This window comes from Pterocles gutturalis, unplaced genomic scaffold (genome assembly GCF_000699245.1).
Source record: "Pterocles gutturalis isolate BGI_N339 unplaced genomic scaffold, ASM69924v1 scaffold4485, whole genome shotgun sequence".
Classification (NCBI taxonomy): Eukaryota; Metazoa; Chordata; class Aves; order Pterocliformes; family Pteroclidae; genus Pterocles; species Pterocles gutturalis.
The window spans coordinates 1-23440 of NW_010140480.1; the positions used below are offsets into that span (position 1 = coordinate 1).

Below are 23440 nucleotides of genomic sequence, written 5' to 3' on the forward strand. Positions count from 1 at the left end.
GTGCTTCTCCGAAAAAAGGTCCATCTATAAATATAATTTTATTTATTTTTATTTTTTAAATTTTAGTTCTTTTAAGTTAAAATTCTCCATCTCTCTAGGTATTATTTTTTGAATGGTGTTAACCTGCTGAAGTTTTGCCAGAATGGTGCCTGGCTGCGTCTGGGTTCGGTGAACTCGAAGACCTGGGACTGGGATATGCCATCTGTCACCATGTATTGTCCCTGATTTAATGGATCCTGGGGTGGTGGGTAGGCTGGAGGAACCGACTTGGAGTAGCTCACACCTGCATCGATGATTGGGGGGAAAAAGAAACAGATCAGTCAAAGTGCAATTGGGTCAATCGTCTTTCTTCGTCATGCTATCACCTCTTATCATAACCAGGGTCCCAAACAACAGGGAGCGTGCTGGAGATGGCAAATCTACGGAGGAACGCAGCAGCTGCCTGACCTCGCGGCTCAAAGGCTACCGATGCTAGACCGTGAGTAGAAGATTTGGAAACGATCCATTACTTCGGTCATGGCAGAGTTTTGCCAGCCCTGATGGAAAAGTCCTGGGTGACCTAAGGAGACACAGCCACGCGCCCAGCCCTGCGTGGGATCCATCGGGGCGGGTGAAGGCAAACAACCGCATCCTTCAACCCGCGCGCAGATTTAACGCCTGCTGGTTCCAAGCTGGTTTTCACCCTCCCTCCCAGCCGTGCCTGGAAAGCGGTTTTGTCCCAACACACCCCAGTGACCAGCCCCAAGCAGTGTGACCCCGAGGAGCACTCGGCACCGGTTCCCACGCCGGACCGGAGCCGAGCTGCTCTGGAGGAAGCGCTACGCTGCAGGACCCGCGTCGCTCTGCGCTGGTCTGCCTAGACAAAGGGCAACTCGGTATTTTCTTTAGGAAAGTTTGTAGGACTTTTCCATAGGGTTCATTTTAAATGGACCAGTCTGGCTGCAGCCAAGCCCAGCTGATTCTGCTCAACCCAAACTGGCAGCAATGGGCGGACTGGCAAGGCTGCACTCCCAGGTTCTAACGGGTAATTCCCCCATCCACGAGTCCCTGCTCCCGTGCAGGACCGGGGTGGGGGGCTGCTCCCCTTCCAGCCTCCCCGTGGAAAGGGAGAGCTTTGGCAAGCTAGGACCTACGCAACCCAGCGTAACGGACGGTGTAGACCGGGCGGCTCTGGGCGAGTGAAGTGGATGCGAAGGGAGGCACGTCACCACCAAAGCGGAGACTACAGGGAACAACAACAGAGCTACTTCTGCATCTCCTTCCCCCAACACCGCTGAGGGGGGTGACCCCTCCTTCCAGCCTCGGGGCAGCGCGATGGGCTGGGAACCACAACTCCAGAGAAGGGCAGGAGGGAGGGAGGAGCAGGGCTGGGCGGCAGGTTGCTGTAAGCTCGGGCCATCTCTGGATCCCCTCTGCTGCAGGCAGAGCTGCTCCTCCTTCTACGGGGAGGGCAGCCCGGCCGCATCGCGGGTGGCAAGCTTCGCAAGGGCCATCCCGAGGCCACGGCCCCCCCTGGTTTTAAGCGCAGGAGCGAGGCGACTCTACCCAAGCAGACCAGTGTCCTCGTCTGGAAAGCGGGATGGCATCACCCACCTACCTCACAGGAGGGTTGTGAAGCTAAATTAATTAATGTTTGTAAAACACTTTGAGATCCTCGGCTGGGAAGGTGCTAGAGAAGGCAAAATACGGTGATTAGCACCCAGGTACCACGGCAAGGTGTGTCACAGAAATGCCACTCTGCATTCAGCGGTTCCTACCCCCACACAGACACACGCACAGGGCAGCGCCGGCCGGCGCGGGCACAGGAGGGCTGCACACAGTCAGGTACTCACAGACAAAGGGAAAAGCCTCCCCAAGGGCGCTCACGGAGCTCCTCTGACAGCTTTACATGTTACTGTATTACCATTCACCACCTCTTTTAGGTACTGAGGCTTTGGTATAGCTTCAGGAAAGAGAATTAATTCACTTCCCCTCGCAACAGAATTTACCGACCAAGGGTGGTTAAAATCCTCCAAAGGTTCAGCCCAAATGGAGATATCACCTGGACTATGTCGAACGGATCTCTCCTTAACAGCAAATACCGTCAAACCGTGCAGCTCTGCCCACCGCAGGGAGCAGCCGAGACCTTTCCTTACGGTGGACAGAAAACACTCCGTGATTCAGGCTTATTAACCTTTAACCAACTCATCACAGCTGAGGCTGGGAGCTGCATCTTCTGCCTGGGAAGGGGTTTGGATCCGTGAGTGATCCAAAGGACCAGGAATGATGTCAAGGGCAAACAAGCCTTGTGCCACCACGATTCCTAACTAATGCTCTGCAGCACACAGCAGCAGCTTTAGAGTCACAGCTCCTAAGGGACACACAGCGATTGTTCCCAGCTTTGGAAGACCTTTAAACCCCGCTGTTTTGCTGGGCTTGAACGGCCCCGTGCCTTTTGCACCCTGTGGCTGCGGAGCAGCCGTCAGCCTCACGACGCATCAAGTGTGCCACACTGGGCTGGGCGCTTCACTGGCCCCAAACCCGTCTGTGGAGGGTGAACTGATGGATTTTAATCATGACACCAAAATACTACGAAATCTCCTGGATCAGCAAAACGTTAGCACTTGGAAGGCTGAAGAAGCAGCGAAAGGACAGTCTGGCTGAAGTGCCCTGATGGTGATGGAGTTACACCGCAAAGAACATCATCCAGAGTCTGTCTTCTCCAAAAGAGAAAAAAGCAGACTCCCCTGGCCAGATCCCTAGCAAACCCATTCGGTTCTTTCCTAAAATAGACTTTTTGATCCAAATTCCTGACAAATGTCTATCCTTGCTTGAAACATACCCACGCCCACACTGCCGCTGCCCTCCGTAAAGCAGCTCAGCCCCAAAGTCATTGGTGTGGCCCTGCTCAGGGATCGAGGCTATTGGCAGGAACATCTAAGCTGGATGAGCACCAACAGCTCCTGGCTGGTTCTGCTTGGATAAGCAGCTGAAAGTTTGCATATTTACTGAATTTATCAGATGGCCTCCATGGCCTGAACGATCAAGACTGCGGATCTCGACGGCATGCGTAATGAGCGTGTGTTGTGGGCGTGCAAATGAAACCACCGGTGCGCTGGCAAGCCAGGCTGACCATTCCGGAGAACACAACTGTGAAACGGTGATACAGCGCTTTGCCACAGCGTGGGGTGCCCCAAGAAAGGCTTTTTTGTGTTTTTGTGGACATACCCACATTCTTGACAAGGTGGAACTGGGAGGGGCGGGGGGCAGGAGGAAGAGTCATCTCATCTGCACATCTTCAGATCCTGAGAAAGAACAATTTTGGGGAAAACTATTGACAGGTTGGTATTTTTATGTTCTGCTCTGAAGTGGTTTGCTCCCTCATCAGAACTTGGGGCTGTTGTGCAAAAAATTGTCTCTTGAGGGAATTTTTTTTTTTTTTTTAATATGCAAAGCCATAAATCCACTGCAATTCAACAGCAAGAAACAAGCAAAGCCCCCAACGCAATGCTGGGCTGCTTGGCGAACAGAATTCAACGCGCAAAGGGAAAGCATCGGTAGATAAGCAATGATTTCTGGACACAGCTGCCGCGCTGCCTTCCCAAGGCGGAAGAAAGCAGCGATACGCCAACGACCAGCCTTGGAGCTCCTTCTGCTGGTTCATGCATCATTCTGCACTGGAGCAGAAGAGATACAAAGGCTGCAGCTGCGTCGCGAGATCGTTCACAGCAGGGTGGGGGCTGTGGAAATCTGTTCAGAATGAGCAAAAGCAAACTCCAGGATTTGTCATTTGGTGAGACAAAAGCGGTAGAGAGATGCTGTCAGATGAAATCATGGTTTTTTTTTAGTACTCGGCAACGTCACTTGGAATCTTTTGGATTTCTCAGCTCTGAAGAATACAATTAAAAAGATTTAACTGTCTCTTTTTTCCCTTCTGGCTCTTTTTTCAAAGTGTCTCTTCTATTACAGGCTCCAGCACGCCCGCAGGAGCACTGGAAGCTGCAGGAGCATGGTCACAGGCAGGAATCCACATGGACACGTGCGGACAGACCCAGGGACAGGAGCGGGACAGCCACAGCGACACTGCACCTCTCCAGAGTTCGTACCAAACAGACACAGAACACACCACATTTGCCTCTAGAGCCATGGAGACATGCCTCACACGCTGGTTATTCCATCCTCAACCTTTAAGATTTCGCTCAGGAGCTATTTCCTCGGTTTTTCTTCTACCTAGCTGTCTAGGGACGGTGCTGTGCGTTAGCCAGAGTTGAGGGGAGACAACATCACCCCCTGCTCTCTCCAGTGCCCGAGCGGAGGCTGCAGGAGAGGACGCGGTGCTGCGCTGGGGAACCTTCCACCTCCCCCTGCTCCCAACAGCAGCTGAGCCAACTGGTGTCCTTCGGGAGCCATCCTCAAAAACCCCATCAGTTCCGTGTCCTCGTGAATATCGTAACCCAAACCCAACAGGGGCAGCCGGGAACATACCTCAGGATCACTAATTGGTGTAGGGTTAATTCCTCCTGCTACAGCGACAAGCGAGGAGCACTAAGGGCTGACGGGGTCCAGCCCTTGGCCTTGCTTCAGCACGTTTCCAGAGGATCTCAAAGCCCTTCGCCACCGTTTACCTGCTTGCTGCTACGTTTAGAGTTAGCAGCTGCGCGGGGTCTGACCTCAGCCCTGAGCCCCGGTTGCAGACGGCGTTAGCCACGGCTCTGTGCACAGCCTGGGCGGAGGCAGACGTCCCCAGGGATGGCACCGGTGAGGAGAACACCCCTCAGCTCCCTTTTCTAACCACTGGCCTCACTTCTCTCATCTGGAGGAAGAGGGAAAAGGCGAACTGCAGCTTGAGAAATGCAGCAGAGGAAAAGAGTGATCCTGAGTCTTGGCTATTCCACAGCCAGCCACGTAACCTGACCTTCCTGAGGCTATTTATCAAGTCTGTCACTGCAACCTGATGTCATTAGACTAGACAGTGAGCTAACGATTCATCGTGTGGAAAGCAAAAGCCAAGGGAGGCAAGATAGAATAAACGATGCTAGGGCTTTACCCATCAAAGTGAAATCAAAACTCCTGTATGTATATAGCCTCCCTCTCCTCCAGCATTCTGTACGCTGGGAGCAAAGAGCACTCCATCCGTTTCACTGCCAGGAAGAGATCAGTCCCTCCATCGCTGCCCTGCAATGCAACTCTGCCCCTCACAAACACCTCACCAAACAGCAAGCGCAGGAGAACCTGGGCTGACAGACTTATTTCAGCTGGGATCTCAACAGGACACTGATGTCAACACCCTGGCTCCTCAAACGAGGGCCAATGGAAAACCCAAGAGGCTCGTTCCACATCTCAACAAAAAACTCCCCCGGAGGATTTGCTCAGAAGCACGTGCCCATTGCCAAGGCACCGGTGCCATCCTCAGAGACCTCCCAGCCAAGAATTTATTCATGATTTTCCTTAGCGTGTACATCTGCCCAGACCTCAGATGAAACTGGTGGACTCCAGCTGGGTTACCAATGCCTTGAACGAGAAGCCATTTCTCTCTACTATCACCAAGGAGACGAGTGTTTGTGGACCCGAAGCGAGCCGCAGCCGAGCATGGCATCCCACCTGCATCTGGAATCGTCAGGGTCTGCATTTTACAAGCAATGGGCTAAACTCTGGGATTTCTTTTAATCTGTGGGGAATTGCCACCAAGAACATGAATAGCTCCACTCTTTCACCTGCACTCTATGAAAAAATGGAGGTGACCCTGATTATCTAAAACCACAAATGTCTCTCTTTGATTTAAAGCCGTTAGTCTCTGTGCTGCTCGGCTCCTTTGAATCCCCCTGAGGCTACGCCTACGTGTGGGAATGGGATGGGGAAACATGCCAGGGCCACATCAATCTTGTTGGCAATGAAGATGCCACCAAATAGGTTTAAACACTCCAGAAAACCACAGGAGGTACCTACAGACCTGTCCTCGCAGCTGGATGAAGCCAGCACAAGGACACCAATGTGCCGGCATCTCACTCTGCCTTGCCGGGGGAGAGCTTGAAGTGCAGAAGGTGGAGAAGTCAAAGAAAAGCTGTTGGGTGTTTGGGTCAGGGTTTGTATGACATAGTTTGCCGTGAGCTCAAGTGATCAGAAAGGAAGAAATTAGCAGGAAAATTCAGTGACTCAGAGGGAGTTTTACTGCAGGCCAGAGCAGTTCACGCTGGCTGACGGTTTAGCCCCTGCTGGGTTTGCACAGCTGAGTATTTATGGGCAGATTTAATGACAGCATCCTTCCTAAGCTCAGGGCTGGGGGTGATGGTGACTGGATCTATGTTTCCCTCCTTCTGCAAGTCCCAGACCACCAGTCTAAAGACTTGGCTGGGCTGAGGGCATCTGCTCTGGTGAGGCTGTGGCACAGGGCAGAGGAGAATCCACAGGACAGAGAGAAGGGCGCGAAGGAGCTAGCTCACAGCGCGGGTCTGAAGAGCTCTCCTGGGCTGGGAAACCCTCCCACCTAGCACTAACCTCACTTCTTTAAATATAAACAGACATTTCATTTTCCAAAATGGAAACATTAGTGGGAATCGGTGCTTGAAGAATGGGTCTCCTTCCCGGCCCCTGGAGCCCCCAATCCCCCTGACATCCCAGGCTGACAGCTTCCAGAACATGAGCAAAAATCCCTCCCGTGTACGAACTGTCCGGCGTGGGGACAGATGTGGACAAAGCTGGGGGTCAGAAAAGTAACTGAATGTTTCTGAAAGCTGCAAAGAGTCTGGAGGGGAGACCAGAAGTGGCCAGCGGAACAGAAGCCCTTGATGGGTAGAGGCACCGAAGGAGCCTTCAGGTTTCAAACACTCAGAAATGGAGAAGTGCCCTGGATAGTCCTGTGTCTATGTTAAGGATGGACGGGAGATCCACAAGGGCTCCATTTTCAAGGGAACTTTAGACTTGTTTCCACTGCTTTAGTCAACAACAGCACAATTTTGGAAGTACAACTCGATACGACCTTAACGATGCAGTGCCAGTGCAGCACAGTCCCCAGCGGCACCTGGACCCCTCGGCAGAAAAGCTGCACACCTGACTGGCTGCAGCTTTAAAAGGGTTGTGGGCTTTTTTGTTGTTTTTGTAAGTCAAGACAAATGAATTTCTCTGTTACTTTGCTATTTCTAGGAGACACCACACTGAATTCTATTCCCAGTTACCACACTGACATTGAAAGAGGCTAACGGGCAGAAACCGAGAGGCAAAATCTTGAAAAATCAATGCAAAAAGAAAAAAACCACCAAACAGTCCTTTTCTCTATCTGTTGGTAAGGTGCAGAGCCAACACTACCCATTTACTTTACATCTAATGGACTTAAAGAAGGCCAAAAATTGGTTTAATGCTGTCTTAAGGCACCTGGTCTAACATCATTACGTTTTGCCCAATCCAATAAGCAGTGCAAATCCTACCATACTGCTGAAATCTGACCCTGCGCATCGTTAAATGGATTTGGAAGGCAGGCTGGCGCTGGACGCGTGCGTGCATTGCTGTGCAGATGGGAGCGTTAGGAGGGGGGTGACGTGTGCCCCACCAGGGGTCCTCCTTTTGGGATCAAAAACTTCTCAAAGCACTGAGAGATGTGTTCGCTCTTCATAGAATCACAGGATGGTTTGGGCTGGAAGGGACCTTAAAACCCACCCAGTGCCACCCCCTGCCATGGGCAGGGACACCTCCCACTAGCCCAGGTTGCCCAAAGCCTCATCCAGCCTGGCCTTGAGCCCCTCCAGGGATGGGGCATCCACAGCTTCTCTGGGCAACCTGGGCCACTGCCTCACCCCCTGCACAGGAAACATTTCTTCCCAATATCTCATCTCAATCTCCCCTCTTTCAGCTTCAAACCGTTCCCCCTCGTCCCATCACCCGGATAACGTTTCCATTAGCTCACAAAGCAGTTTAACGGTTCATTCTCCTGCTATCAGCTGTTCTCTCAGCGTCTCTCCCTCTCACGCTGCCGCGAGCGGTGGTTCAAACGCTCCCTTTCCAAAGGCACACCAGCCAGCGCCAGCGCAACACTGCTGGGAGGTGTGGTACAACACGGCATGAAGCAAGCGGCCGTTTATAGACTATTTGAAAAATGTTTTTCTGCTTCACCTCTAACAAAGTTGATTGCATTTTCCGTTTCACCTCCTTCACGGCTTTTCTCTCTTCCTTAAGTGTTCCATGACGGGGAAATTACCATGCTTTCCCATTTACGAGGCGGAGGGAACGACGGAGATAATCTGGAAGCAAGGCTGTAACAGGCACCCGCTGACACGGGAGCAGGGCTCTCGGTGTGTCAGGTTGGGCTGGGGAGCCCCCAAGCCCTGCTGCAGCCACTGAGACCTGTCCTGCAAACCCGTGAAGTGACACGAATAAATAGTTCATCTGACTGCAGTGGAAGTACTCCTACTCCTAAAGGGCTTCACTGCTTTCCAGCTATAACTGATGCTCCAAAACCAACTCTCAGCCCCTTCCAGGGCTACTGGCACGCTACGGGAGGCTGCAGGGGCAGGACAAAGGATTTGCTGGCTTAAGCACACCTGTCTGTCCGCCTGCTCCCAGCCCCAAGACCTGCACCTCAGCCTCAGCAACACAGCCCCAAGTGCCTGCCAAGATCTTTGTCGGAAAAAAAAAAAAAATGTTGGCAATATATATAAAATGCATCTGGCAGGATTCAAAGTAAGTCACTACAAACCAACTCTCAGGAACTGCTTCCTACCACCCTCCTCTGAGCAATGCCCCCAGCCCCCTGCTCCGGCAGCCTCCTGCCTCTCTCTGGGTCGTGGGCACCAGACAATCCACAGAGTAAGAAAACTAAGAGTTTTCAGCAAAACATTCAATGTCGGTACTTAATTTAACTAATCTGAGACTGGGCTACAATTACCACAATGTAGGACAAAAGAAACAGAGCTACTAACTTAACGACCCTATTTGTTGTTTTTCAGATTTCATGTTTTAAGCAAAACAACCTGGCTTCACTTCACTCGATGCCCCGGGTCTGGCTCAGTTTCTGTCTGACTCCAGGATGTAATCTCATAAAAAGAACTAAAAAAAGTGTCCTAGCGTAAAGCTCGTTCTTCATCAAATAAACGCTGACTGGTGTTTTAGGGGCTAATTAATCTTATAGTCAGAGAAGTCTAAGCTAATAGCCCCTCCTTTTTCATCTCAGAGAGAAAGAGAGAGAAAGAGAGAAAACAAAGAGAGCAATTGCGGTGTAAGGATTCAGTGCCATCAGGCATTTTATACTGGTCAGGGTGCAAGTCCAGTGATCTAAGTGGGAATACTGGTGGGCATGCTCAGGCACCTTTGAACTGTGTCACTTAATGACTGAACAGTACAATTATTAATTAATTAATAATATAATTAATTAACCTGCAAATAAATTTTTTTTTGTCGCGGCCATCATGCAAGTCTGTTTCTCTGATTTTCCCCTTGCCATCACCTCCAGCGGCGAGGGGCAAACCTGCAGCAGCGAGCTCCTGCCAGCACCGCGTGTGCATTGGGCACGGCGGGCGCTCCCTGGCCCGTCCCTGCGTGCGTGCGTACCTCGTGCTTAGAACATCTGGCCAGGAGAGTAGAGAACATCTCAGAGACAACAGAGGAAGTCAGGAGAGAGGAGAAGACTAATGACAATGGAGAGACACAGCAAACCAAGGAGTTCACAGCTGGCCTGGCAAACCACTACTGGACCAGCAAAGCCAGCAGACAACGAACAGGTGAGGCAGAAAGCAAAGAGCTCCTTCAGCTTGTACAAAAACCACCCCAATGCCTGTGCAGAGCAGGGACGGATCTGCCTGGAACTGACTGTAGCCGAGAAGGGATGAGTTCCCTCAAAACCCAGTTACAGGTCTAGTTGTGCCACGGCACTTTGGTAACGAATGGATACGTCTATGACTCTGTGAAGCTTTGGAGAACTCAATAAATGACCTCTCTGCCTTTCCCTCCGTATTTACTATATCCAAACCTGTAGCTGCACGAGTTATTGCAAGGGATAATTAATGAATGCTGGCTGTTTCACCAGCTGAGATTCTGGTTAATATCTAGCATGGCATTTATTAGTGGGCTGTAGCCTGCCTAGGTGGGGAAATGAATCTAACATTCGAGAGACAGAATGTCTTTACTACCATACTTTATTTCCTAGAGCTGACGCTAGTGTGCTGTCCTTCAAAAGTTACAGGCAGCCCCAGGAACCATGAGTGTCCCCTTTCCAGAAGCAGGAAAGGGGCAGAGCCCTCACCGTCTCCAGTATTTAGCCATCGTTCTTTCTTTGCTAACGGGAGACTTTGGGAATTAGCAGAACCCCTCCACATCTCCGCACTCACTCCCATTTCAGCCTGAGATAACAACTGAGATAGAGAGATAGATAGATAGATAGATGTCCGCCCCCAGGGACAGCTTCTGGACATCAGACTGGAGACACGAGATCAAATTCATCTCTGGTGAAATTCCACTGGCTTCAGCCACACTGGACCAGAGATTAATTTGGCCCACAGATACATTAAGAAAGGATACAAAGCACAAACGGTATTTTATATAAAAAAGAGAAAGGGGAGGGGGAAATTCAAGGGGGACGCTGGATCCTAACCCAGCAGGACTCAGCCCAGCCCGCTCCACCCTCACATCACCAGGCACAGTGCGTGTTGCCGGTTACCTTTTTGCTTACTGACTTTCTTTACTGTCATTGCCGCTTGCCGCTTTTGATTTTCAGAAATTTCAAAGCCTGAAAAAGGGAACACGGCAAACACAATTCAGAAGATTGCTTACAAAGCCTCGTTTTTCTTTTGGGGAGGGGGGCATGTTCTGCACTCTTTGGCACACACAGAACGCCCTGGGTGCAAAGCGTCACCCCGTGAGCGGCGCGTAGGGGCAGGTATTTTACTGAAAAGGAAATCTTCCTTGGAAGGGCAGGCCTCTTTCTAATCTCACTTGTGCAGGGGCTGTATGAAAAGTAAGATTAGAGCCATTATTATTTATACAGTATCGTAAATATGCCCAGTGCTCTACAGCTGAGCCCGAACGGACGCTGGCCACAGTCCATCTCTGGGCTGATGCTGTGGGAAGGGCACGGCTGTAAGTCGCTGACTTTGCCGCCCTCCTACCCTGCACGAGCCATGCTTAACCATGGCAGAAATGATGCAGCCAGGAGACTCTGAAGTCAGATGGCCCAAGATTTCCCTCTCCCACAATATCCATGGAGATCCAGGCTTGAAGCTATGGGCAGGATTTGTTCATCGAGGGCCAAAAATACCAGTAACTGAACTGGAAAGAGACCTATTTATGGCTAGGAGAGCAACCAAGGACATTTGAACAAGGCTGAACTGTAGTTCTACTACAAAAAAAATGGGGGCTCCTCCACCAGTTGGGGCTAAATTGAGCTTTACCAACAATCTCCTTTCAGATTCATTTCATATTCCTCACCTATCTTTTCATCTTCTTTTACCATCTTCCTTTCTTCTCGGAAAGCTCTAAGCCATCGTAACTTCTCCTCCAGTTTCTTGGCAAAGAACAAGTGCATTTCCTCAGTCTCCTTGTTATGAAGTTTGAAGGCGTTCTTCATGCTGACATTGAAGTCATCATCTCGCCCGTCGTCTATATCTACCACTTCGTATTTATCCATGTCTATGCGACCTTTGTAATACAGAATATCCCTCCGTATCAGATCCTGCAGAGAGAAATGGAGAGATGGGTTGGTCGTAAGATACTTACAGAGCTGGAACTCAGCAGGGGATTGACGGGAGGGCTGAAGGAAAGTCCTGGTGCAACCTGGGCAGATTCTCCAGGCTTCATCTGCTGTGACTACATCTGTTGCTGGCTAAAGAAATTGGGTAGATCATAGGCATAAAAGAAAAAAATACAAATCACCACACTGCAAAATTTGGCTTGCAGGCATGAAGAAATGCCTTGGAGTAGGTAACGTACTTCCATCATTCTCCATGATGGGAAGTTCTGTTCCATAGGACAAGAAACTGGAAAATAGAGGCCACTGGCCTGATGGGATTCCCGTGCTGCAAACGAGGCTGTGTACAAACAAAAATCCGGAGAAATCAGCTTGGGCATGTGTGGCAGTGCAGATCTCTGCTTCCCAAACACATTCTCAGAGTCAGGGGAGATGGGTCTCTGCCCCGTCTCCTTGGAACCCATTTCCCATCCGTACACAACTCATTGGCGAGAAAACCACCCTGATCCTCAGTTCAAAGAACAAAGTGATTTCAGATGTGTTGTCTCACCTGCTCAATCAGAGATGTGAAATTGTGGATACTGATGAACGGTAGTAAAAACGAGATAATTTTCCTTTTTTCCTCCTTACCCTCTTCATACTTAGTTTGGCTTTGCCCATCAAATCTTGTGCTGCCTCTACTAGAACTACTCCTGATTTACACCGGTGTAAGAGGAGCTCTGGCCCCACACCTCTGTATCTTTATAGGAACAGGTAACAAAAGAAGATCATCAGAAAACAGAGCGTTAATTACATACATAGTCATGACCACATAAGGTGATTCAAGGCATACATATTAAAAAAGCCAAATTTAGCAACACACAATCAAGATTTCCTTCCTCTACCCACTCTCAAAAGCCAGTATTTAGGTGTATTAAATTAACTTAAATACTTTTTGATTTTTGAGAGTGTCCTAAAGATAAACGCTATGTCAAAGGATTCATATAAGAGGAAAAATAAAATCAATGTACAGCATTTATTTACTCAAATAAGATTTATCAGCAAGGTTTTTTAAAGATAAGCAGTAGGTATTATTTTAAACAAATCATTAATCTTGGAAAATAAATTGTACATCATAATTTTTTTAGCAAACTTGCTCATGGATCTGCCAGACAGTACAATTATCATGAGACAGGGCACTGTCCAGAAGCTCACAGTCTTTAAAACTTGGCTCCTTCCCTGGAATGCTCTAGGGGGGAAAAAAAAATCCATTAACTCATGTCTTGTACCAATACCTTCCTCTAGTACGTAGGCTTTGAGTAGTGATGCTGTTCAAAACATAAGAAAAGGATATTTCAGGCTGAATATACAATAGAAAAATTTTCCTGTTTTGTTCTAATTTGGAAAATTGCTTCTTTCCTCTCCCACTGCGCCCGGTGAAGTGCTGAGAAAAGGCTGCAAGCCCACGCTAAACTTGTTCAATTAAATCAATACTGTGTGCTGTGGTTAAACCTGAGTCTTGGACTAGTTCTTAGAAGCAGCATTTATCTTCACCACATTCTCAAAAAAACTCAGTAACAAATCTCACAGGAAAAAAAGCCGTGCTCCTTACATCAGCCACACCAGCAACCTCCCGCTGCCGCGGAAAACTTCTGAAACACACCACTGACCAGACTGTCCCTGTGCGGGAGGGGGGTGAAGCGGGACCAAACGTACTTTCCTATGCAACATTCATGATTATGCAGAGATTTGTTCATAAAAGGTACAACAAGAAAAAATAATCACCATCATCCTCCTCACCTGGCTCTGAAAACACAAGGCTCCGTGCACTCGCTTTGAAATACATTTCTTCCTCTCTTACCTCTCCAGTTCTCATTTAAAAAACATTATCAGCTATTTCTAATAGCTAATGCTAAGTGAATGTTTAAGAGCTTTGTGTCGTCATTATTCTTCCAGAGGACAACACAGGGGCTTTGGGCATGTCTGCCTGAACCACTCCATACGCTTCCCCTCCAAGGCCGCCGCAGGAGCACCCGCTGCCTCCCGCGAGGCTCCTGCAGGGCATTTCGGAGGCTCCCGGGTTTTGCAGGCGTTGCTGAGTATCGGATGGAAGATAACGGTGTTGCCTAGGTGTTACTGAAGGAGCAACGAGGAGATAATGGAATCACACAAGTGCTTTTGGAAATAAACTGGCCCCGCAGAACATGACTGTCAGAGGGAACGCAATAGCGGGAGAGAACAAGCTCAGCTATCGAGAGGCAGCAAACGCGCCAAGCAGCAGCTCTGCCTCTTTGTCCTCGAGCGTTAAGCAAGCACTTGGGTGAACGAGGGAAAAACAATGAGCGCAAAGCTCCCACTGCCACTTTTATTTTCATTTCGTGAAGAAACTTCAATAACGGATGCAGAAGAAGTGAATCATCTTTTCTCCCATCACCCTCCCCAGAGCTCTCAGCCTCCAGCTTGGCAGGAACCTTCTGGAGGAGAAACACCCCTGGAGCTGGGGAGGGAAAGGTGCTGGCATGGAGGAGGATGAAACCATTCAAAGAGATAGAGGAGAATTAAAAGGCTCAGAGCAAGTCCACGTCTGACCCTACCCCGGCGTGTGTCACTGCCCAGTGCCGACGGTGCGTTTCCCTCACACCTCCCCAGGACCATAAACTCCAGCATCGACACCCCATGTCCTAGAGACACCCCTCGTTTTTCAGAGTGGTGGAGCACATCGGCATCTCCATGAACAGCACGTGGCTGCACATGGAAGACGCTTTGTACGCACCTGGTTTCAAGAAAGGTCAGTCCACAGAGCAGACTAACGACCGTAACTGGTTGATGTTATTTTAATGGGTGAGACTTTTCCTGCTGCCGCTTCTCCTTTCCTCCCCTCTTCTTGCCAGCACTCAATACATGGATATTATTTCCTAATTGACTAAATATTAACACCCACAGTATGGGAAGTATAATCATTATTTGAGCTGTGAATATTTTATGACATATGTCCCTACAGCTCTTAAAGAAAAACAGATATGACTTAACCCCTTAGTGAAGCATCCAATGCACTTGGCTCACACTGTAATCGATCTTAACAAAAGTCAAGAATTCATCTGGGCTACATGACAGACGTACAGCTAACAAGGTCAAACCCCTGTTTTAAGGAGCTTTTTATGCATGTGGACAAGAGCATAAAAATTCAGGGAGCAGGCAGGCAAGGAAAGCAGTGCTGCTTCGTGTGATTTCTGCAAGGTGCAGGCAGAGAGCCTGGAGCAGGGCTGAGAAACGAGCCCCGCTGCTCTGCACAGCATTTGCTGTCAAGCGCAGGACTCTCCTTCCTTCCTTTGAGCACTAAGCTAAACCGAACAAGCACACACAAGAGAAAGGAAAGCAGACACACGGCTGAGGGTGAAACCGGATTGTTTAAACAGATTGGTGTAAGTACTGCGTGTCAGAAGGACAAAGCAAATACACATCCACCAAATGGAGATTTGTGCGCAGCCGCGCTGTCCAAAGGAGCCCAGGCTTAGGGGAGGGCAGGGATGGCAGCTGGGACAGGCTGCCACTGCTCCCGATTATCCCAGGGATAACGTACGAGAGAACTAGGAAGAAATTCTTAAGCTATCGAATTTACCTTTGTTTCTATGCTGGCTCTATGAGTACAGTATTATATACTGTCCTGTCCGTAGTTACCCCAGGATGCCGATGAGCTGGTTTGCACTGTCCAGATTTGAATTTCATCCAAAGTCATTTTTGTAGTTAAATAAGTACAAGAAAATATGAAAAGACCAAAAAGAGACTCAAAACCTGATCAAAGGGGAAAGGCCAAAGAAATGAAGTTGTTTAATCTTGAAAGTATGTAAATAAAAGGGCATGTGCTCTTGGTATTCCGGTATGTGAAAGCTGCTTCTCTTCTAAGGCGGCTGGTGATCAATTATTCTCCATTTTGATTGTGGTTTGGCTTTAGTTACCACAAGGGAGAATAGATACTTGGAAAAAAAAAAAATCTTCCTAGCTATAAAAGTAGTTAAACACCAGAACAGACAAAATAGGGAAGCCCTGGGACAGCACTCCTTGGAGATTTTCAAAAATGAGGTAAGCCAAACACCCATCAGAGATGATCTCAGTATGCTTAATCCCGCGAAGGGAACAGCTAATCTCCTGGGGTCCCTCCCAGCTCTGCATTTTGATGATGTCTAAGAGAAAGGTGACAGATGTAGGAGAAAGCGGGATGAGGGCAGGTAGGATTAGTCTGGACTTGAGGGGTGGTCCGGGAGGAGCCCCAGGGCACAGCCTGGGACAGGCAGCACGAGGAGCAGTGACAAGGAGCAGTGACCCAGACTGCAGCCTCTGCAGCCAGCAGCTGGATTGCACTGCACGGCTCTTAAGGAAATTGATGCATCTAGGTCATTTGCACTTATTTGTCTAAATATGATCTTTTTTTTACCCTACAGCTTCTATGATTTCCTTTTCTTTAGAGGTTAATTAAGCTCTTGTGAGTAATGCTCTGCAGCCTGTTCATGTGTACGAAGGATTCACAAGGAAAAAAACGAAGCCAAAAAAAGGCATATTTGATGGGAGCACAAAGCAAAGTTTTGACACATTATGTAAGCCCACCACAATTCTGCGTGTGCTTTGTCGGAGGTTTACAGCTGACGTGCTTGTGCCTGGGGTGGCAGCTGTGCACAGGGGGATGTCCCCGGCTGGGTGACCTGCTTGGGCCACTCCTGCTCACACTCCGACTTCAATCAGAAGGGGGGTGGGTGGGTGACTTTCTTTAGCTGCACTCGAAAGAAAAAAAATCGCATTTGTGACCATCAGAAGGAAACCAAGGCTGACCCTTGATTGGAAAACCTGAAGATCTGAAGTTGGGAAGTGGCTTCCACCATGAATGATGCACCTACCCCCAAATCACTGCAGTGGAGATAGCTGTGGGTAGAAAGGATTGCACCTGTAAATCCGACTGTTCAATAACTTAGTAATAAGTTGACTCCTATTTGTCTTTGGCACTGCTTTCTCCTCCTGATCTCTAGCTTTAATCAACCACTTCTTTCCTGCCACGAGTGCCCCAGCCCACAGCTCTGCGTGCCAGCACTGCCTTTGCACGAGGGGCTGTGCAAGAGTCCAACCCTCTTGTGATGCTGCAACAAAACACAATATTCATCACTAGACAACGGCTTAAGCAGCACGTAGCACAGAAGGAGAGCATCTTCCCCTCCATCAGAGGGCACAGGCCAGCGCTGGAGAGGACCTGGCCTGGTGTGTCCCGGGTCATTTGTCCCCTTTTGCTTTGCGTGCAGCCACCTTCACGCATTTCAGAAACTCCCCCGATTTATTTCTTAGAGTGTGGCACGCAAGGATGGATGGGGAGGTCTTAAGCAAGGGTTATGATTTTAGGATGGCGCATTTTTTTTCAAGTTCTAGGGTTTACTTTATGCTAGGTCACACTCTACTTGTCATGCGTAAAACAAATCATCTGTAAAACACAAGCAGAGAAAGAGCCACTTCCAGCCATGAGTCATCAGATCCCTCTTATGAGCTGACAATATAAAAGATGCCAACCCCAGAATAATCCGTTACAAGTGTCTCATTGCACAAGTAGGTTATTGGTCCTCCTGGTTACCAAATTCCTGCATATTCCAGGGCGAAAGTGGTTTCACAATGACTTGGGGAGGAATTACGCACGCTGAGCACACGGATGCCGTCAGGTCTGGTGAGCGTGGGTCCCGAGGCCGGCAGGGGCTGGCTGCGGGCCGGCGGGTGAAACGCAATTCCTCCCTCAGCCCTTCCCCAGCGCTACAACGGGATAATGATATTTGCTTATTGTACAGGGCAACTGGGAGCTGTAACTAAGTAATCTGGGAAAGACACACTGAAAGCCTTTGATGGTGGATCTTTAACAGCTCAAAGCCTTGTAAGAACAGCTTAGCGTTACACGTGCTGCGGGACTCGGAGCCGGAGGAGCAAGGGGAGGCAGAGAGGAGGCTCTGCGGGCGGGAGAGCCTGCAGAGATGCAGAGATGCAGCCCGCGGGTGGCGGATGCGGCACGGCGCCGATCCCTCCGTCCTTCCTGCCAGGCAACTGGGTGGCTCTTCCGCTGGGGATCGTCACTTCGTCCCCAGCCTGGCTTTACAGATCATCCCAGCAGAGGTTTTCTGAGCTACCTTACCCTTGCACTGAGCGTGGGTGACAGCGCCGTGTCGCACCAGGGGTTCCTCTCCTCGCTCCTCCCCACCCGAGCTCACGGCTTGGCGAAGCAGCAGCCCTCGCAAGCGCTCACGGGCTGGAAGGCCAAGAGGATTGCGCTGGGTACACGCAGAGAAAGTAAAGCCAGGGCTCACCTGGAACGACTAATAATTGAAACGTAGCGCGGATAACGCAGCAGTGCGCTCAGGATGAAAAGCAGCAAACCCTGTGGGGTATTTCTGCCCAGAAGATGATGTGTTCTTTGGGTATCAAAGGAGAAGAGGGACCCAAGGATGGAGAGACCCACCTAGAGGTAAACTCTACAGCCTGGGGAAGAGCTGATGTTGAAACAGTGGATGAATAGGGAATAGTTGGTGCTGAAATTGGGAAAAGACTGAACCCATAGTAACGGCACCCAAACACCAACCCACGATTTGGAAAGGGCAAAGACTTTGAAAAGGCTGAGTTGCCTTGGTGCTAAGGTGTGGGTCTCAGGCCCCTCTCTGATGATTTCTCCTTGACCTGGGCAGTGACTGCAGAGCAGTATGGAAGAAGCAGAGTGAGCAAGCGGGGTTTTTTCAATTTACTCCTGAAATTTGTCCTGATTTTCCTGCCTGCTCTCTCTCCCCACTCTGTCCAGCCTGCCGTGAGCAATGCGAGCGTGGCACGCTGCCACTTTGCCATGTCGTTGGGTATCTTTAGTCATAAGGGCTTTCAATGTTCTTTGGCTTTTTAAAAAAAGATTCAGAACCTACATTTTTAAAATCTAATCTACCTTAAAGTGACCCTTTGAAGAAAGCAGCACAGCCTGCTTTTCACGAACGCCAAGGATGCGCTTTTCCGTACCATTTGTTCGTTTAGCTCAACCCTACCGCAGGCTGGTTTTTAAGCCGGGACCGTCACGCACCGTTCCATCGACCTCCCCGGAGCCCGAGTGCATGGCAAACCTGGGCCTCTCTCCTGTCCAAATGAGACCCTAGAACTCAATGAACCCTTTTGAATGTTTTTTTCCCTAAATATTCTTGAAAATAAATCCAAGCCCTGCTAAGTGGCTGGATGGCAGTGACTGCGAGCTTTGCTATCAGCCTGCCAGACACGGCAGTTTGGGCTGAGCCAGCCTTTAGGAGCAGGGAAATGGGGTCTGCACAGCACAACCTGAAAACCCGACACGGGGTGGACTGTACGAGAAACAGGGGGATGGAACACCACCTCCCCTTGGCCACTCGCTTCCTACCACAAACTTCCTACGATTGGCCGAATGGTTTGTTAAAGGTTTCCCCAGGGGCTGCCACGGAAGAGGGGAGCCGAGATCTCAGCGATATGAGTTTACGTAACTCCTTGCACAAGGACAGCTGTGCTGGGGAGGTCGGCAGATTCCTGCCAAATTATTCAGCAGTGTCTGTCTCCTGAGTTGGGAAAGAGACGTTTGATTCATCCTTGCCAGCCCCATGAAGCTGCAGTGTGGGATCCGAGTGGGGGAGGACTGGAACTGAAAGCAGTTATGTGGAAATGCTTTTTTTCGTTCGATATATTTAGGGGAGCATCAGTGGCATTTCGATGCCTCGTTCCACCTCAAGCCCAGTCACATCGGCTGCGGAGCAGCGAGGCGAGGGCGAGCGCATCTCCAAAGAACTAATAACAGCCAGAGATGGGAAACCCTTCTGCAGACACGTCACTCGGCTTTTCTGGTCTCTCCAGTTTGCTCCCAGGGGCTTCAAACTGTGCTGCTGAAAGGCCACAGCAGCAGGAGGGTTAGGTTTTCAGTTCTGGAGGTTTTGCTTGGGGGGCAAATTTACACCCACTGCAATTACAGGAGTGATAAAATAGGCAGAGAGTGTATCGCATAGCATCTCGTATGTCTGTATGGCTATTATGAACAGGCTAAACCTGCTCCTTGTCCAGAAAACACAGTCTGTGAAGGGCTCTGAATTCAGCCCTTTCCGGATTTTACCACTGAATTATCAACAAACAACCCCAAGCCTTCTCCCACCCTCCTCCAGCTGGCTCCTCAGGCTGACCCCGCTGTTTTCCTCCCTGCACCTCCCGCGTTCCAGCTCTCCCCTGTCTGCTGCCGCGCACCGAGGAGCAGGAGGGCAGCGCCTGCCTCCCCGAGCCCGCAGAACGCGGGCGGCCCGCTGCCGGTTGCTGCCTGCGGCCAGCACAGCCCATTAGCACCAGTCCTCCTGCAAAAGCGCGCTCAGGGCACGTGGCTGGCCTCTGCGCATCCCTGCAGAAGGGTCACCGAGCAAATGCAGTCAGGGCTGTTTGCCTATGAAAGGCAATGTTTTCTTGTTGTGAGCATGCCATATCTGACAGCTAAAGTACTTTTTCATAACTGTTTTTAATAATATATAACCTGTCAATTGCTGGAGTTTATCCTTCGTGTTCAGCTCGTTGCTAGCCAAGGGGACTGAGAGGAGGATCCACCTTCCTCGCCATGCTCTGCCCCCCCAGAAACCTCTTGTCTGCAGGCAGCACCAGCTCATCATGAACGCAGGGCTAGGTCAGGGGGGCTGTGCAAACACTGTTCTGTACAAACTTCATTTTATACCTTGCCTCGGGGCTGTGACCAGGCCAATGTGTTTTCTTTGGTTGTCTCCATGCCCATCTCATGCTGTCCCACCGGCTCCAAGAGCAACCCACCGAGCATCCCCCGAGCTGCTGTCCGACAGCACTGACCCACAGCCTGACCCACCTTCCCACCGGCTCCAAGAGCAACCCACCGAGCATCCCCCGAGCTCCTGCCCGACAGCACTGACCCACAGCCTGACCCACCTTCCCACCCTGCTGCGGGCGGGACCCACGCCTGACCCAAACCACGGCATTTCATGGAGATGTGCCTTACTGGGAGGAGGGGAGAAGGGCTGGGAGGTGCTGCAGAAGTCAAGCAGTGTTCCTTCTGGGTCAAAAAACCACTTGAAGTAACACAAATGGTCCCAGGGCTGCTGTGTGTTTGCAAACAAGATTTTTGGCTAGCCCTGCGAGACCGATTTAGCCTGCAGTAAAAGCATGGCCCTTGTTTTGGTGCAAAGATTACTTCAGTGTTTTTAACAGCAGCAATATGGGAACTAGACCTTCTTACACTACAAGGGCTCAGAGATGTCTCTTTTATCTTCCCATTTGGAAACCTGAACTGAAATGGAGTTTGACAGGATTATTTTATTTACTCTGTCTCCTCCAGCACAGCTATTTCTGGCTGCCTGGCTGGCTATTGCTATTAAACTGGTCTCATTTTGCTTCTCATCCAGCCCGCTTTGCTCTGAGAGCTCAAGGGAAGACAGCAAACAGCAATAACCCAGGAGCTGGGGCTGGCATTGCCTCCTGATTACCAGAGACACATAAAAAGTGCAAATGAAAACTACATGTGTTTCATGCAGTCACTGATCTTTCTGCGATGTCAGAAAACACCAAGCACCGAGCCCCACCAAGGACTGTTTGATTGCTGGTGAAAGAAAAGCGTTGTTTGGTGCAGAAATTCTGTTAACCCTTCACACCGTCACTTCCAGCCCAATGCCACAGCACTCTCGAGCCCCTTGGGGAAATCCAGACTATCACCCAGGACAGAAAAAAGAAGATCCTCATCCATTACATGATAAGCACCTCGAGCATCCCGCAACATAACAGGCTACGATCATCATTAATACTGCGTGTCACAGCCCTGGATGTTAAGTACCATGATTGGCAAATTTAAAGCATCTCTGTGTCAAACTCTCTCAACTTCAGGGTGATAAGAAAAGTAGACCCTGTGGCTTTAAGGCAACATCTTTCAATGCTACCGTCATCAAGGATTGACTTCATCTCTTGGTAATTACGGTTAGCACACCGGAACATGTATTTTTCTTTCCCGATTATAGACAGGCATATGGTAAGTCCAACTGAGGCCAGTGCTTGCCTCCTACACCGTTTACTCCCCTCTTCCTTCCCAAAAGGCATTTTTGCGTTAGGGAAACCGATCGACAGTCTCTTCTGAAGAAGGCACCACTCTGTCCTCATGCACACTGCAATGTCCCAACCTCTGGCTCAGGAAAAACAGGCAGAAAATTCAGTATGACAGTTTGACATTAATCCAATAGCTGAACCTCACCCAGCTTTGCAAAGCAAAACTCAATCACGAGCTCTCCCAGTGGCTCTGTATCAGGAACTGGAGACATCTGAACTAACGCGGTGCTCCCCTTTGGAGACAGGTTCTGGACATGTCCTGCAGTGCCTGCCCACATCCCTGCTGTTTCAGCGTTCACTTACCGAGCACTGAAATGCTTGACACGGCCGTTTCATCTGATTGAATTTCTCACTCCCTAGCACCACAAAACAATTCAGAGGTGATATCGGAAAGCGAGCAGTGCTGTCTCTGATGGCAATATCTAACCCAAAGAGATTTATTTGCAAAGCTCAGAAACCAATTTTATTTGTGAAAATTTTCCCACACAAGTTGCTTTGCAAAACGTTTGCCAGCAACGGAAGCTGGCTGCCACAGTATCAGCTCCTCCACCTGCTGCTGCTCTTATTCATGCAGCCCTCGTAAATCTTAGTGCAAGCTTCCTGCTTGGGAGAAAGACTCCAATATACCCATCCTGGCGGAGAGAACATCTGTCAAGCGCATTTGAATGCAGCCCTTCCTTTAATTACTCATTTTCACAAACCCAAGACACGCTGGTCACGCATTTGGGATTTCTCGCTCTGAGGCAGTGGAACTGACACCGGCAACCAGGGAAGGGTCTGAGCTTTGCCGCTGGATCCGGCCAGTGCCACCACTCCTTTCCTGACCGATGAACTATATTAACAACCAGTTCATTAGAGTCATCTTAATACAGTCATCTAGTTCATTAGAGTCATCTTAACCTAGTCATCTAGTTCAATGTAGTCACACTACCAACCACACTAACATCTGGTTCTTTGCACGCAGACAAACCATCAGCCAGGTCATCACCCAACAACGCCCATTTGCAAAGACAGACCCTTGGCTCAGCTCCCATTGCAAAAGTCCTTGGGAAAACCCTCGGAGACGCACCAGTGGGAAGACACGCAGGATGTTCACGTCCAAGGAGCCGCTCCCACCGGCAGCGCTCAGTGCATCCCACCTCCGCAGAGCAGCACATCACCTCTGGGAGACGAGTGAGCAACAGGACACACGGGAGTGATTCCACCCCGCAGGGATCTGGGGACACCCACCATCTCAAAAGGCCAGGCAGATGCCGAAACCTTGCTTGAAATGTTTGGGAACAACTAATAACCACGGTGAATATTGATGAGGGAGCTCCTGGCTGTCAGGGGGCTGGTCTGGAATTACTGACGATCTTCTGCGGGCGTATCGAGCAGGGGAACAACCGAGTGAGAATCTCAAGAGGAATTACCCTGAGAGTTATTCTCCCTCACTGAAATGTCTCGGCCAGATGTCCAACAAAAAACAGCCCCATAACACTGAAACATTTTCAGACATCAACAGGAAGGGATGGCAAAGCTTCTGGAAAGTTGGCTGTGTTCAAAGCAGACAGGGGTTTATTTGGAAATACGTTAACTTCTGCTGAAAGCAGCCAGCTGGAGAGTAGAGAGACCTCCACAGCCCACAGACCTTATTCCTGGGACACAGGCAACACTGGATGGACCAGCAGGAAGAAGGAACACGGTAACTCTTGGTAGCACAGG

At 49.8% G+C, this 23440-nt stretch overlaps 1 protein-coding gene across 1 annotated transcript in view; it reads right to left on the reverse strand.

Moving 5' to 3' along the window:
- Positions 1–31: 31 nt before the first annotated feature.
- Positions 32–23440, reverse strand: part of LOC104469227 (rho guanine nucleotide exchange factor 9-like) — a gene marked incomplete at its 5' end in the record, with an annotated part of 26184 nt that continues 2775 nt past the window's right edge. Inside the window, 3 exons of the mRNA XM_010083668.1 lie at positions 32–283; positions 10622–10690; positions 11389–11632. Coding sequence (XP_010081970.1) covers positions 102–283; positions 10622–10690; positions 11389–11632 — 495 coding nt within the window. The remainder of the gene's footprint in view (positions 284–10621; positions 10691–11388; positions 11633–23440) is intronic.